Source organism: Monodon monoceros, unplaced genomic scaffold, assembly GCF_005190385.1.
Source record: "Monodon monoceros isolate NGI ecotype Baffin Bay Population unplaced genomic scaffold, NGI_Narwhal_1 Super_Scaffold_3, whole genome shotgun sequence".
NCBI lineage: Eukaryota > Metazoa > Chordata > Mammalia > Artiodactyla > Monodontidae > Monodon > Monodon monoceros.
Window position 1 is genome coordinate 4,546,839 of NW_021703780.1, and position 16,189 is coordinate 4,563,027.

General features: G+C 42.0%; 1 protein-coding gene across 6 annotated transcripts in view; it reads left to right on the forward strand.

Annotated features, from left to right (window-relative positions):
• The window catches only part of FARS2 (phenylalanyl-tRNA synthetase 2, mitochondrial), a 387,381-nt gene that overhangs the window by 74,328 nt on the left and 296,864 nt on the right, over positions 1 to 16,189 (forward strand). For all 6 annotated transcript variants that reach the window (XM_029244287.1, XM_029244282.1, XM_029244286.1 and 3 more), the window contains one exon: positions 6,295 to 6,938. In XM_029244287.1, the coding sequence (XP_029100120.1) occupies positions 6,318 to 6,938 (621 nt within the window). In that variant the 5' untranslated portion in view covers positions 6,295 to 6,317. The remainder of the gene's footprint in view (positions 1 to 6,294; positions 6,939 to 16,189) is intronic.

A 16,189-nucleotide genomic window follows, 5' to 3' on the forward strand; every position in this document is an offset into this window, starting at 1 on the left:
AGTTGTGGCTCACGGGCCTAGTTGCTCCGCAGCATGTGGGATCTTCCCAGACCAGGGCTCGAACCCGTGTCCCCTGCATTAGCAGGCAGATTCTCAACCACTGCGTCACCAGGGAAGCCCCCAGGTGAAATTTTTTATGAACTGTATTCTTGCATCTTCCCTTACTTAGAAAAGCACTTAAAGTTCATTAACTGAAATAATATTCCTTGTGACTAGTGGTAACCTTGTAGCGAGATGTATGCTTGATTGCACGTACCCCTTCACCAAAATTGCGTATATATTGGCTTCTCCCTCTGCTTCTTAGAAGCAGTTTCTCAGAGTCACTTGAGAGAATGTCTCCTGGACCACAGTCCTCAGTAAGTCCTCAGATAAAACTGAAACTCACAGCTCTCACGTTGTGCATTTCCTTCCGAAGTGGACACCTGTGTTGTTAAAAGTAATCTCTTACCTGGTCACCGAATGCAGTTAATTAAACTACAGCAGCGTTACGTTTATATTGGCATTATTCTTTTGTTTGTTTGTTTTTGTTTTTTGTTATTGTTTTTTAACACCTTTATTGGAGTATAATTGCTTTACAATGGTGTGTTAGTTTCTGCTGTGTAACAAAGTGAACCACCTATACATATACATATATCCCCATATCTCCTCCCTCTTGCGTCTCCTTCCCACCCTCCCTATCCCACCCCTCTAGGTGGTCACAAAGCACCGAGCTGATCTCCCTGTGCTATGCGGCTGCTTCCCACTAGCTATCTATTTTACATTTGGTAGTGTATATATGTCCATATATTGGCATTATTCTTGATACAATTATAAGTGGGTTTAATACAACCTATTAAAATGGCTAGAACTCAACTCGCCATATTTTTAAATAACTTTTTCTTATAATAATTCAACTATTTCAAAATAACAGGTTTAATAAAAAATGTAATAGATGTCCATTTAGAAAATGTAGAACTATAAAAATAGAAAATAAGGACCAGGGATTATAGCCATTGAATCTTACATAGTTCTTCCACGGTTTCTAAATATAGTAAGTGTGTATTTATATATATATATATATATATATATATATATATATATACATAGTTAAGATCATATCATACATTTTTATTTTCTATTTATCACTTTGTAAGTATGTAGTTATGTCATTAAAGCTCTTTGCAGCCATTATACTTTATGACTGCGCAATGTTCTACTGTATGGTTCTACTATAATTTACTTAATATCCCCCTTTCTGGGGAAAGTTTATGTTGTTTGTAATTTTTCTGTATTATAAATCACACTGTAATGAAACTTCTTTGTGTTTCACTTCTGTCTTAATTTACATTATTTCTTGTGATAATTCCTTGAAGGGTAGTTACCGTGCCAAAGGGTATGAACAGGTTTGAGTCTCTTGCTAGTGCTAAATGGCTGCCCAGAAAGGCTGCACCAGTAGCACAGGGAACGGCCTTTTTAGAGACATTTTCTTTGCGTTCAGCAGGAGCAAAAGCACTCTTTGCCTGCTCTTTTTGAGCAAAAGTTAATGGAAATTGGCTGTTTCCCTGCCATTATTTAGTCCAGTACAGTATATAAGCTGTGTGTTAACTGGGCCCAGCTTCATTTTTCTGGGTAGATGCTGTTTCAGCCCTGTCTCTGCAGGTTAATGGGACGCACCTGATCTCTTTTGCGTGGCCGTAACCACATGTGGGTCACATTTGGCCCTTTCCGGTAAGCTAACTGTGCCTTAGAGAAATTACCACTAATTAGTTTCTCCTTTACACACAAGACTGAGGGAGATTGAAGGAAGGACTGTTTAAACCGCTGCAAAATTCATTCATTCTAACAGACAAAATAACATTTACTTGGTGAATGTTGAGATTGTACGGAATATTTTTCTTTATAAGTCTAAAGCTTTCCTTGGGAGATCGGGGTCATCTATTGAAAGTTCCCTTAACTTCCTTTCTTTCGGTCTCAGAAGTTTTAAAATATTTTTAATCCATTTTCTCATTGGTAACCTCCTTCATTTTTATATGTTCCATTCGTGTAAACCCATTATAATCTGACTTCTGTCTTCACCCAGCCATTGAAATTGCCCTGTTGATGGTCATCTTGTCAAATAGTTCTTTACTTTGCCCCCTGCCTAACATCTTTGCTACATTTGATCCTGTTGGCCAATTTCCTTTCCATCCTTTTCTGTTTTCCCACTTTCTCTTCTCCCTTCCTCTTCTGCCTGGTGTCAGGTGTAGTGCTAGCCTCTGAGTGCGCGGTCATTTGGGAAAGACAGGGGTTGTGTGTCTTCTACTCTCAAGAACCACATAGTCTAGCAGGAAGACAGACAGTTGGTAATAATACAGCATATTAAGAATTGTATATACAGTGGCACTTGGTTCAGAAATAACCTTGGTTTCCTTCTAGAAACTTCCTGTCCTAGGTTCTGTGAGAACCCTTTGGTTCTTTTACTCTTTATATATCCTTCTTAAAGAGGATAATTGCCAAGAGCTCTGTCTTTTGCCCATTTCTGCTGTTACTCTCACTTTCCAGTGGGTTCTTATACATGCTTACGACATTAACTCTTACCTCTATACAAACAAATCCCAAGGTCTCCATTGCTAGTACTGAGCTCTTACCTTATTTGCAAACCTCAGACTGGGTCCTAGAAATTGTAAGATGGGTCTGTCACCCGTACTTAACTTCAACACGTCCAAAGTTGTTTCCCTCTCGAACCAAAGACACACATGTGGAAATCATTTGGACAAACAAACAAATAAAATTCATCCCATGTTCTCTGTCTCAGTGGTATTGCTTTCTCTGTTACCTGGTCTCTAGAAGTCTATGGGCCATTTTTAACCTTTAATTCAACTTATCTTGTGTCTTACGTACTAGACAATGAGTTGAGTGCATTATGAACAGGATGCGGTGTAATCCTTTTACTATGAGGTAGGTATTATTTTCTGTATCTATACATGAGAAGCTTGAGGGCCGAAAAAAGTCAAATGCTGTGTCCAAGGATAAAACACAGAGTGCCCAAGGGGCCGGCCTAGGGTTACAGCCCATGGGTGTCTCTGCTCAGTGTGGCCTTTGCCCATGATGTTGTACTGACTCTTTTCACGGTCTGTCTCACTATCGCTTCTGTGCCAAAGTTAACACATTTAATATTCACATTTGTACGTTTGTTACTTTCAGCGGCTCTATAATCCACATATATTTGTGACCAGAAGGTATTCTTAGTAATGTGGAAGAACTTTTCAGTGAGTTAAGCTAAAACAGGGCTCGGCAAACTTTTTCTGTAAAGGACAAGATAATAAGTGTTTTAGGCCTTGAGGGCGGTACAGTCAACTATTCAGCTCTGACTTTGTAGTGGAAAAGCCTCCACAGACAATATGTAAACAAATGGGCATCACTGGGTTCTTCCAAACATTATTTTCAAAAACAGGGCATGGGCAGTTTTGGCCCGCAGGTCCTGAGTTGAATGGTATTTCATTTCCACCATCTAAACGAATGTGTTTTCTTTGATTTATTCATGCACGTATTTAAAATGCATTGAGGTATAATCTAAGTTGCTCAGTTAAGGTAGACGTTAAGATAGGTAATTACGGAGAAGTAATTTGAATGTAACAGTCTTGGGTCTGTTTTGACTGAGAAATAATTGAGTTGCTCAGAGTTCTGAACTTTGTTCACAGGTAGATGTATGAGTTTTTGCAAGTTACAAGATCTAATTGAGGCCTAGATTCTTGGTAAAATAATAAGAGTAATACTTGCCTCACAGAGTTGTTGGAAGGATGAAATGGAAAACCACTTTCCATAGAGGCAGGACCATGGTCGGCATTATCTTTCTGGGTCTCCTGTATTTCCCAGATGGACTTTCTCACAGAGAAACTTGACAGAGGAAAGAAGAAAGGCATTTACTTTTCAGATGGCAGTGGGAAATCTAGCATAGTCATTATTCTCTCTCTGTAAGAGATGATGATAAAAAAAACCAAATTGTTTTGGGTGGGGAGAAATGACAGATGAGGGCTGAGCAGATAGATTAAAAAGTCTGAAAACAAGGACAAGAAAAGTAAACTTTCCTTAGCAAGCTAGGGGTGGGGTCAGGAGGACCAAGAAAGGACGTGTGGATGGGGCACCTCGGTGGGAGCAGAGCCTGGGGGTGCAGGTGGGCATGGGCATGTGTGGAGCAGAAACAGAAGAAAGGGGGGTCGGCAGCCCATGAATACGGCCTCAGGAGCACCTTCCCTGGAAGAATCCTGAGCTTGGTAACAGCACATGGCTTTGGAAGGGAGAGATGCTTGTCGTGTCTTGCCAAGGGCGCTGAGCTGGGTCGCTGACAACCGACCAGCGTGACTTAGTGCTGAGACGCAGGAGGCGGCACGGGCATATTTAAAATTTATATCCACTGCAGTGACAGGCCGCTGAGCACTGTGGAGGGAGGAAGATGGATTTCCGCTGAAGTGTAGCCAAAAACACTTTTCGCAACAGCTCTGACAAAATAGTGCCATAAATGAATAAACCCAGAGAGTTCCTGGGTATCTTTGAGAGCTTCTAATGTGACGGCCGTCTCAGACCAAGGGGCTCTCCCCAGGTGTCACGCGTGATTTAACTCGGGTCTGGGAGGTCTCGGTTCCATAAGCTGAGGGGGCTGTGCTGCTGGGTACATACCAGCTGTGCTTTGGATGGTCGCGTGGAGCAATGTCATTCCCTCCTAATGCAGTTTATTAGCGTGAAGTTAGGTATTTTCTTGGTATGATTGCAGAGCCCTGGAAGTCAAATCACTACCTGGTTGTATGCTTTATAGTTAGCCCAGTGGGTAAAAATGCCAAGTTTTAGAAGATGTTATTTGGCAGATTTAAGTTCATGGTAAATTTTTTATGAACCAAGGGATTTGACCTCTAAAGATCTTCATGCCTGAGATCCCCGAGTCAATTTAAACTTGCTCGTGGGCCAGCAGAGAAGTACCCAGAATCCTTCAGTGTTGTCTTAGAGTTTGGGCCGCTATACCTGGATCTTTGTCACCTCATTTTTGATGTGAACAGCCTATGAGTGAGTTCCAGCTGTGAAATCTGGTCCTCTTCTTATTAAATTCTGGGCATTAAAAAGAAGATCTGGTCCATTCGCTGTGTCCTGGCTGCTCTGCGTCTCTTCCCAAGTGAGTTTAGGCCTGCTGGTTTCCTGTGGGTGCCCAGTAGAAAGTTGCTCTTTTACAAAAGAGACATGTAATTGATGGGATCCTGCAATGGTATTGAGTTTAAAGGACATGACCAGATGTGAGGACAGAAAAGATTTGCATCTATAAAAGTAATTCCAGCTGTCCACTGGTATAGTCTATCACTCTGTGTAATATTTCCTTAAGTTTTTCATTTTCATTTTATAAAAATCACATAAAAATAACGATTACCTAAATTGGTGTATTTCATTGGAAACATCCAGAAGAAAAGCATTGCTCATGTCATCCTGTAACATGGTGAGCTAATCAGAAGTCCCATTGTGTCGGGAGTGAGCAGAGCTTGGTGGTTACGAGGGTGAAATGGGCAGGATGGCGTTTCAGACGTTCTCCTTCCATCCTTCAGAGACATGGATGTAATCATGGGCTTCCTTTAAGGAATGAGACCCCCAAAAGTAGTCAAAATAAAAGAAAGTCATGGGACTTCCCTGGTGGCGCAGTGGTGAAGAATCCACCTGCCAATGCAAGGGACACAGGTTCGAGCCCTGGTCTGGGAAGATCCCACATGCGTGGAGCAACTAAGCCCGCGAGCCACAACTACTGAGCCTGCGCTCTAGAGCCCGTGAGCCACAACTACTGAACCCGCGTACCACAACTACTGAAGCCCGCGCGCCGAGAGCCCGTGCTCTGCAACAAGAGAAGCCACTGCAGTGAGAAGCCCACGCACCGCAACGAAGAGTAGCCCCCGCTCACCACAACTAGAGCCCGCACGCAGCCAAAAACAAAACAAAATAAATAAAATAAATTAAAAAAGAAAGAAAGTCATCACGTTGATAGTTTTATTCAGCGTGAGGGGTCCGGGACGTGATGTGACCTGATAAGGGAAATTTTCTTTACACTCATGGATCTAAATGTCAGGGGAGGACAGCTAGAGATTAGGGATCTAAGCATGACGTCCGTGATTCTCTTGATGTAGAGCAGAGGGTGTAAGCCTCTCTGGGCAGATTTCCTTAATTGGCTGTTCTCTCTGAGTGGTGGAGGGGGAGGCAGACATCAGTAGAGTGGTGGGGAGCTGGTGGGAGACGGGGCCCTCCCGCCCCCCACTTACTTTCTGCAGGGTGAAACATGACTGGTGCTTGTGTGTGTGCTCTTTCCAGAACCCGTGAAAGGAGTTGCTGTGATGGTTTGCTGGGCTCTCAGGAGAGCTGCCCAGGTGCGCGTCCACCTGGCGAGGAAGGCCAGCGGGGTCTGCCGAGGCCCTGAGCATCAGGCCTCGGGCGCGAGGCCCGCTGCCCCGGAGCCCGCCACCCGGGGAACCCTCGGGGCCCCGGGCGGCACGGTGGAGCTGCTGGGCAAGTCCTACCGCCAGGATGGCTACAGCAACCTGTCCCGCAAGGTCCTGTCCAGGGTCGGCAGGAACCTGCACAACCGGCCGCATCACCCGCTGTGGCTGATCAAGGAGAGGGTGAAGCAGCACTTCTACGCGCAGTACGTGGGCCGCTCGGGGACGCCCCTCTTCTCTGTCTACGACGACCTCTCCCCGGTGGTCACCACCTGGCAGAACTTCGACAGCCTGCTCGTCCCGGCCGACCACCCCAGCCGGAAGAAGGGCGACAGCTATTACCTGAACGCGACCCACATGCTGCGCGCGCACACGTCCGCGCACCAGTGGGACCTGCTGCGCGCGGGGCTAGACGCCTTCTTGGTGGTGGGCGACGTGTACCGGCGCGACCAGATCGACGCCCAGCACCACCCTGTGTTCCACCAGCTGGAGGCCGTGCGGCTCTTCTCCCGGCACCAGGTGAGTGCGGCCCCTCTCGGGCTTGGAGGACGGCCTGTGTGGTCTCGTGGAGGCCACTGTGGTTTATCTCAGCCAAGCCCCACGGGGTCCTTGACCGTGTTCTGCACCCGTGCGTTATCCACCCTGGGTGGCATCCTCTGTGTAGGCGGAGCTCAGTGTTTTCTGGCTGATGTGTTGTGTCAGTAGCCTCAGAAATTGGCAGGCCTTTGTTTCCTCGTGTCTGTCCTTTTCCTTCCAGTCCCAACGTGCCTGTCTCTGGGTTTCTTCTTACGAGCGGGTAGTCAGTGGCTCACACTTACCCCCAGTCCCGGATGACTCGAGATGCAGCCCTGAGACCCGTGGTCTGGTTACCCCACATCTCAGTTAGCGGAGGTTAATTACATGTTCCTGGAGTTAGGCACAAATGAATTTCTTAGGTAGCCCGGGGACTGGTGGTTTAGTGGCTGAGACTGTAAGCTGCCTTCTTGTCCCACACTCTTTCCTTACCGTCCCCTGCTTTACACCTGTGGGTGCTTTACAGTTTTTCTTTTTGAGACATTTTCATTATTGCTCTTCTTGAAGTATGTGTTTGGATGCATAGAGCCTTTTTGATCAGGAAATCTGATATTCCGGCCATTCTCAAAAGCACCCAACTCCTTGCATCTGTTAGCTGACATCCTAATATGTTGTGCGCAGCTTTTTTCTCTTTTTTTTGGCAATTTATGAATATTCCTTAAAGCTTGAGTCTATTTCCTAAAAAAGTGCAGTATCACTTGTCTTTCATTAACATATTTTAAAACCGTCTCCGTTTTTATGTGAGAAACAAATGGAATTAATGAGGCATTACTCCTATGGTACTTTTTCCAAACACGTTCACTGAAACAGGGGGAATAATTGTCACAAAACTCCTTCCCACAAAACACCAGGTTAGTGGGTTGTCGGATATGAGCAGGAACAGTATAGGATCCTCAGGCTGGTGAGTAACCGCCGTGTGTTGTGTTAAATGAGTCGTGTTTTAGGAGAGAGGGCCGTTAGCTTCAGGATGTGCTGCCTTCCTGGGAATTCGTGATAATTCAGAAATAGGTATTAGCTTTACACAAAAGGCCACCCAGGCTCGATCCCAGAGCTGCTTGGATGAGCGCTTTTGCTACTAGGAAAAGCTGACTATTTTCTATGTTAGGAGTAATAACTATTAACAAGGATACAGATTTATTAGGAAACAAAAGGGAAATGGACAAAGACAGGTCGAAGTCTGGGAAATATGACCAAGTGATGGAATGTCACCTACAGCTAATGAGCCAGCGGAGGTGTGACACCAGTGACAAGGTGTCCAGGTCACGGCAGTGGCAGGTGCACAGCCCAGTTTATCTCATTACAAAAATGAGCAAGGACGGTGCTCCCTGGCTGGTAAGCCTGCAAGCCGTGGGAATGGCAGAGGAGAGGAGGCTGCGAGACACACACTGGTGTGTTAGTGGTGGAAAAAATCCAGCCTCCCTTAGATGGTGGGAAACAGGGAGTGGGTTCGGAATTAACCTCATCTCATTTCACACTTGTGCGGGGTCTGGTCCAGTTTAGCGGGGAGCAGGCGTGGCTCGTTTTCAGATGATGTGACTGTAGATTCTGCTTCTAGTTAGAAAGATTACACACGCACACACGTACATGTCTAAGAATAGAGTTTGATAAAGTAATTCCACGTGCCGTGTTTCATTTACTCCTTGTAATAAAAACCTGTGAGACAGATTATTTCCACTTCAACCACGAGGAATCTGAAGCCCCAGTAGGTTAGCGACTTGCCCAGTATTACCCAGCCAGCTGGTGGCAGAGTCAACCCTGAACTTCACCTGTTCTACTGTGGTCTGTTGCTTTTCATAGAGGAGCTGCTTGGGACCCAAGCGGGGCTTTAGTTCCAGGAACGGTGAGGGGGAGAGAGGGGTGGAGTTTTGTGGATTCCTGGCCTCAGCTAAAGTGTTGGTACTAAGTCTGACCTAATCTTAAATCTCAAAAAAATTTGTTTCCTTCTTTCAGTTTATTACTCTATGAATAGGATTTTTTCCAATAGTTTTAATCATGCTACATATATAATTTACAAAACTATATTGTCATCTAAAGTTTTCCTGTTATTTCATAATCTCGGTAATCATTGTTTTCATCACTACATGGTATATTTCAGCAAGGAGGAAAGTGCATAGAGAGGTATGGGGTAAAGGAACAAGGATAAACACAGAAATGGATGAACTATGACAATGTATATTTTATTTAACTATTAATTGTGAATAAAACCCTTCTGTGTTTCGAGACAAGGTAAGATGTATCAGTATTCACAAATATAAATGTGTTAACTTTACCAATTTAAAGACATACATTATCAGACTGGACATTTTTCAATTAGAGAAACCTGAAGTAGAATCACACCAGAGGTTGAGAGTAAAGGGCAGGAAAATATATATCAAGCAAATACTTACTAAAGGAAAGCTGGTAAAGCAATTATTAATATTAGATAGAATAGAATATATGGAAGAAATATTAACTATGAATAAAGAGGGATAATACATTGACCAGGATGCTTTATGACTTAGGAATTTTAATGTGCCCAACATCATAGCCGTAATATAGAAACCAAAACTGAAGAAATAAAAGTTAAGTTTGACAAATTCATAGTCACAGTAGAAGATTTTAAATGACCTCAATCAAAAACCAATGGAGTAAGCAGACAAAATGAGTAAAGATACAGGAAACCTGAAAAATATGGTTAAGAGGCTTGATTATGTTTATGTTTAAAATGCTGTAACTGTGTGTGTGTGTGTGTGTGTGTGTGTGTGTGTGTGTGTATTTCTTTGTGTTTGGACAGACAGACAGACATATACATAAATCCTGTACCCAAGAGCTGGAGGTATATAGTCACATGGAATAACTTAAAAAAATAAGGGGCTTCCCTAGTGGTTCATTGGTTAAAAATCCGCATGCCAATGCAGGAGACACAGGTTCGAGCCCTGGTCCGGGAAGATCCCACATGCCGAGGAGCAACTAAGCCCATGCGCCCCAACTACTGAGCCTGCGCTCTAGAGCCCGCGTGCCACAACTACTGAAGCCCGCGTGCCTGGAGCCCGTGCTCCACAACGAGAGAAGCCACCGCAATGAGGAGCCCGTGCACCGCAACAAAGAGTAGCCCCCGCTTGCCGCAACTAGAGAAAGCCTGCGGGCAGCAACGAAGACCCAACGCAGCCAAAAATAAATAAATAAATAAATTTATTTATTTAAAAAAAAACATGTTGCCCATATACTAGTTGACAGTTGAAGTCGTAAACAAATGTCAAAGAATCAGTAACATTAATAGAACCATGCCTGACTACAATGTAGTTGATGTAGAAAGTAGTAAGAAAAGGATAATAAAAGTTTCCATATCCTCAGCCATCTAAAAATTCACAACTATAGATTCATGGGTTAAAGAGAAATATTAGGATGTATCAAAAGTTACTTATCACTCACCAACAATGAAAATACTCACTTCAAACTGCTCGGGCATGGGGGAAATAGTCACTTTATTATGTAGGAACTTGGTCGACCCACTTAAGTTGTACCATCACAGTTAACATTAATAAAGCAAAATGGACGGGATGCAGCTAAAAAAAAAGTACGGGCCATACATTTCATTTTAAATATATTATTAAAAAAATTAAAACCCTGCTAAAAGCAAACAACATTGTTCTCAAAAGTGGGAATTGGGTTGTATAGTTTTTAGTAGTCCCAAGTCTTACAAAACAGACACAGCACCTGGAATAGCAGAACCCCAAACCACAGACAACTCCCCAACACCCTGGCTGACAGCGTCTCGCTAAGCGCTTCACCGCTGGCTGGCAGACCTGCACTGTGTCAGAAACTGAGGCGGTGGGGGAAGCTGGGAGCCGAGAAGAGGAGAACTTCCTTAGGAGTCTCCCAGAGAACAAACTGTGGGAACCAGATTGACTAGAGGGGTTTGACATTAAGTCCTGGTGGTAACACTGTTCACCAGTGGCCACTACCATCACAGAAAGCGGGGCAGCCAGACTTACGTGTCTCCTGATGGAAGAATACAATGCCACCTGTGAAGTCCTGCCAAAAACTTTGGACCTAAATCAGTTCAAATAGCTAGATCCAACAACCAAATTTATAGGAGATACAGAGGACAGAGAAACACATTAAACTATACCATGTAGATGTGATAAGCAAAATCCAGCCTGGCGAAATTCTACAGCAATGTTCCTCAAGATGAGATCTGCATAATGAAATAAGTACAAGAATCAGAAGTAAGTGATTAGAAATGTTTAGACCGTCGTAGTCAAGCCTGTTGTCAGAGGACTTCTGTGGCTCTGCATGCAGACTGGTCCAGGTGTTCCCAGATGCTCTTGGTGAGCTGCATGTGCCCAGTCTGGGTGGTGGTTTTGTGCAGTAGCACCGTGTATCATTTCGAGACCGATTAGAAATCTAAAACTGTCTCTTTACCGTAGACAGTTTGAGAAGCACTGCTCTACAGGATAAATGATTCAGTTTCTTCAAATAAAAGCAAGGAAAACAAAAGGGGAAAACAGCAGATGGTGCCTATAGGTTAAAAGGACAGATCTCAATCACTCACAATGTGTAGATCCTATCAAGAGAAAACACCTTTCAAGAAAAAAAGATTTGAGACCATTGGAAATTTGAACACCAACTGAATATTTGAATTTAAGGAGTTCTTTATTTTTACTTTTCTAAGGTATAACAATGGTAGTGTATTTTTATACAGTCATTCTCTTTCAGAGATACATATTGAAATACACGTGAGCAAAATGATGTCTGGATTTTCTTCAAAATAATGGGGGGTAGGTGTCTGGGGATGAATGTAAGAGGATTGGTCATGAATTGTCAATTATTGAAGCCGGGTGTTGGATACATGATGAATCCAACATTATCCTTTCTATTTTTGCATGTGTTTGAAATTTTCCTAATAAAAGTTTGAAGAAAAAGACTGAAGGAAAACATTGGGATCAGTCAGTCTGTCAACAAAAAAAAAAAATTTTGCTGAACATGAACTGGGATCCGGGGCTGTAAGAAGGTATCACACAGTCACGAGAAGGTCCCTGGTTTCACGGGGAAGACAACAGTTAAGATTAAAAAAATAATGGGAGGCGGGAGATACTAAACACTAGAGCGTGAGCACAGGTTACATTCAGTAGAAAACTGAAACCGATTAAATCTAGAATTAATAGCCTCTCTTCCATCATTCTGAGATGATTTTACTGTGAGGTTTTATAAAATCTGAAAGACTTGTAGTCTTTCTCAAAAAATAGAAAAAGAGGGACCTATCAAACTCATTTCATGTTAGACTTGTTAATAAATTAGATAAAAAAGATAATATTAGAGGTTTCATCTTTGTGAACACAGATTATTCTCATTTTTAATGAACAGGTACAGAATTATTAAATGAAATGTTTGCAAATGTAATTTGTTGGAGTATTGTGTCCTACCACATTATTACTGTGCGTGTATTACATTATATGATATTAACTGATACAAGGGGAAAAAGCATGTGATCACCTCAGTAGATGTGGGAAAATCATTTGGTGGCATTTAATGTTTTAGGACGTTAAAAAAGCATTTGATGACATTAATATGATAAAAACTTTTAGCAAGCTAGGAACAGAAGGGAACTTCCTTAACATTATGAATGATATTTGTCAAGCACTCACAGCATACATCATAATTAGTGGTGAATCATTATAAACAGTCCCATCAAATTAGCAACAATTCAGGGTTGCTTGCCATCACTGTGTGGGAGGTTCTAGTTTCTGCAGTAAACCAGAAAGAGAAATGAAGATCTAAGCATTGGGAAACATGAGATAAAGCTGCCTCATTTATGGATGACATGATGGGCTACCTAGGAAATTGACTAGAATATCCAGATCAATTATTAGTGCTAATAAGAGAGTTCAGCAGTGCTGTTGGATACAAAGACAATATACAAAAATATATTTCTTATCTACCGGTAATAGCCAGTTAGAAAATAAAATGGAATAAAGATTTTATTCATAACATCAACTAAAACTTCGAAGAATCTCGGTGTCATTGTTGCAGAAGATGTTCAAGGTACTTGTAGATAAAATTATCAGATATTATTAAAAGACGTAAAGGAAGAAGAGACAAAGGAAAGGAAGGAGAGACAAAGGAACGATATACCATGTTCCTAGATTCATGAAGATGACAGCTTTCCCAAAATCAATCTATAAATTCATCGTAAATCTAACAAAAATGTCTACTGCGTGTTTTGGAGAAGTTGAAGGACTGATTTTCAAATTTATAGGAAGAGCAAGTTTACAAATAGCCAGAAAAAAATTTAAGAGCACCAGTGTAAGGGGACATGCCTTACCAAGCATCAAGACTCATAATGCTCCAGTTATTAAGATGGTTTTGCATTGGCACAAGTTTAGTCAAATAGAGAACTTTGAAACAGCTCTCCTCATATTTGGGAGTTCGTTTTCATTATAAAATGGAAGTGATGTTAATAAGTGGGGAGATGATGGATTCCACATGAATTGCTCTGAGACAGTTGTCTGTAGAGGAAAGAACACTTGGTCTCTACCTCAAACCAAATGCAAAATTCAACTCCGGATGGTTTCACAATCCATTTGTGAAAAGGAAGTCTTCAAAACTTGAGAAGAAAATACAAGAGATTATTGTTATCACCTTGGGGGTAGAACACAGTCTTTTAAATCGAGAATTCCTAAACAAGAAAAATCCTTAGTGGAAGATAAATTTTAAAGTTGACTGCGTTAAGGTAAAACTTAACACCTAATAAAAGAATTCTTAAACGAAGTTAAAAGGCAAGCATCAGGCTGGGTGGAGAAATCTGCTATGCGTATAACTAACAAAGGATTAGTGTTGATCAAATATAAAGGTCTCAGTATGATAAAAAGAATCCAGTAGGAAAAAATCTGAAATACCAAGAGTTGGCCGATATGTGGAGCCGTGAGAATGCTCTGAGGGAGTATAAAACCCACACCTGGAACCCCACTCTCAAGTGTGTAGTTCAGATGCGTCTTGAGTGCTTCTATCAGCAGATAGATGAGAATGTTCATAGCACTATCAATATGGTATGGTATTCATATATTTGTGAAAATGAATAAATCACAACCAAATACATTAACATGAATGAATATAGAAAGTAGCATTAGGCAAAGAAAGTTTTAAAAGCTTACATTGTATGATTGCATTTATGTAAAGTTTAAGACATGGGCAGAGCTAACCAATATATTATTTTGGGGTTTGTGCATGTGTGGACAAGTTGTGGAAAGCAAGGGAATAATTTAAACATTAAGTTTGGTTGTTACCTCTACAAGGAGTGGGAGGGGATTGTGATCAGATACGGGCATGCAAGGGGCTGCAAAGTTTTTGGTACTATTCCCTTTTCTGAAAATGGATATGGGTGGTGAGCAAACATGTATGTGCTTTTATTACTATTTAAAATGACATACACTTTTTATAAATCAATCGTGTAATTTTTTTTAAGAAAGAAAAATGGGCAAAGAACATTAACAGCCTGTTGATGGAAGAAGCATGAGATCAGCCAATAAACAAGGATCGGTTTTATTGGTAAATAAGAAAATGCAAATTAAAGCAACCAGATATTCTTACAAACCGATTAGATTAGCAAAATTTAATAATCTTGACAATACCGAGTATCTAGAGGAACCATAAATCTTACACCCTTCGACGGGGAGTGTATGTAGTTGCCATCACTTTGTAGAGCTATTTGGTAGTTTTCCTTTTTTTTTTTTTTTCTTTCTCAAATTGTGCGCTCTGGGATCTGGCATTTTTCTTTTAAGTGTTACAAATAAAGGACAATGGGCTCTACTTGTGCATTGAGTACTTCACAGCAGTTAACATAAATAAACTAGAGGTACCATGTCAACTTGGATGAGGTTTTAATAAAACGTTGAGAGAAGCAAATAAATTATGAGTGATACTAAACTAGGATATCTTTCTAATAGGTATTTCAGAATATGCCCAGCAGTACGTGCTCTCACTGTGCGCTTAGTCTGTGCTCCCTCCCTCTCTCTCTCTGTCTGCGTGCACTAGCTCCAGCTCCTCCTCGACGCACACACATGCATGCACACCACAGCCACACAGTTTTTTTGTTACATAAATATGTAGGTACCACACAGTATTTTTGTTACATAAATTTGTAGGTAGGTGTGAAAAAAGTACATGGGAACGATAAACACCGAAAGCAAGACAGTGATTTCCTGTGAGGTGAAGGCAGGGCGAGTGGTGGTGGCACAGGCGTCATCAGTGTTTGCAAAGGAATCAAGATGTTATGGATTTTTTTGGAGCGTAGAAGGATCTCTGAGACTGAAAAGTTTGAGAACCACTGTTCTATAGCTTCGAAACTAAATTTTTGGAAAACATTTATTGAGACATTTATTTTTGCAAAAGATAGCAGATTTCATGTGTTCGCTGGACCCACTGGAGGGAGCCCATATGAATCCTGTACCTATTTAATCTGATTTAAATATATTAATTAAAAAGTACACACCTGGACCAGTGCTCGAAGAAGCTCCACTTTCCTTTGGTCTCCGGAGATGCCTGTCCTGTCTCGCTGGTGGTGCCCTGTTCAGGGGGCCTGCGAATGCACGGGGTGGGCAGGGGGTGGGCAGGGGGCAGACATTCTGCAGTTTACTCTCCGCTCCTGGCTGCAGAGGCTTTGCTTCCTCCGTGTCTCTATCCCTGTTTGACGATTTCCCCTGGGTCAGTGTTATCCAGGGTCTGTTACATACACCTGCGCAAGTGATAGTTTATTCATGCTGAGCCCCTCTTCCTGCCTAGTCCCGTCTTCATTATTGTAAAAAAAATTCTAAATGCTACGTTTCTTCCTCCCTTCCTTCCTTTCCCCCTCCTCCCCTCCCCCCTTTCTTTCTTTTCTTTGGGTAAATCTATTTATTTATTTTTGTCTGCCTTGAAGTTTTTGAAATTTTTACTGGTCTACGAAACACAAAACTTTAGGTCTTAATAACTGAAGATGTGGTGATATTATGGAGAAGTTGTAAATATTTTATAATTAATATATGATTCATGAATATTCACACAGAAACAAAGGAGCATATTTTCATAGAAGAGATAAATGAAGCTGTATAGAGAAGTAAGCTTTTTTTTCTTATTAGTTTTTTTTTTTTTTTGGTTGCATTGGGTCTTCGTTGCTGCGCGCGGGCTCTCTCTAGCTGTGGTGAGCGGGGGCTACTCTTCGTTGCAGTGCACGGGCTTCT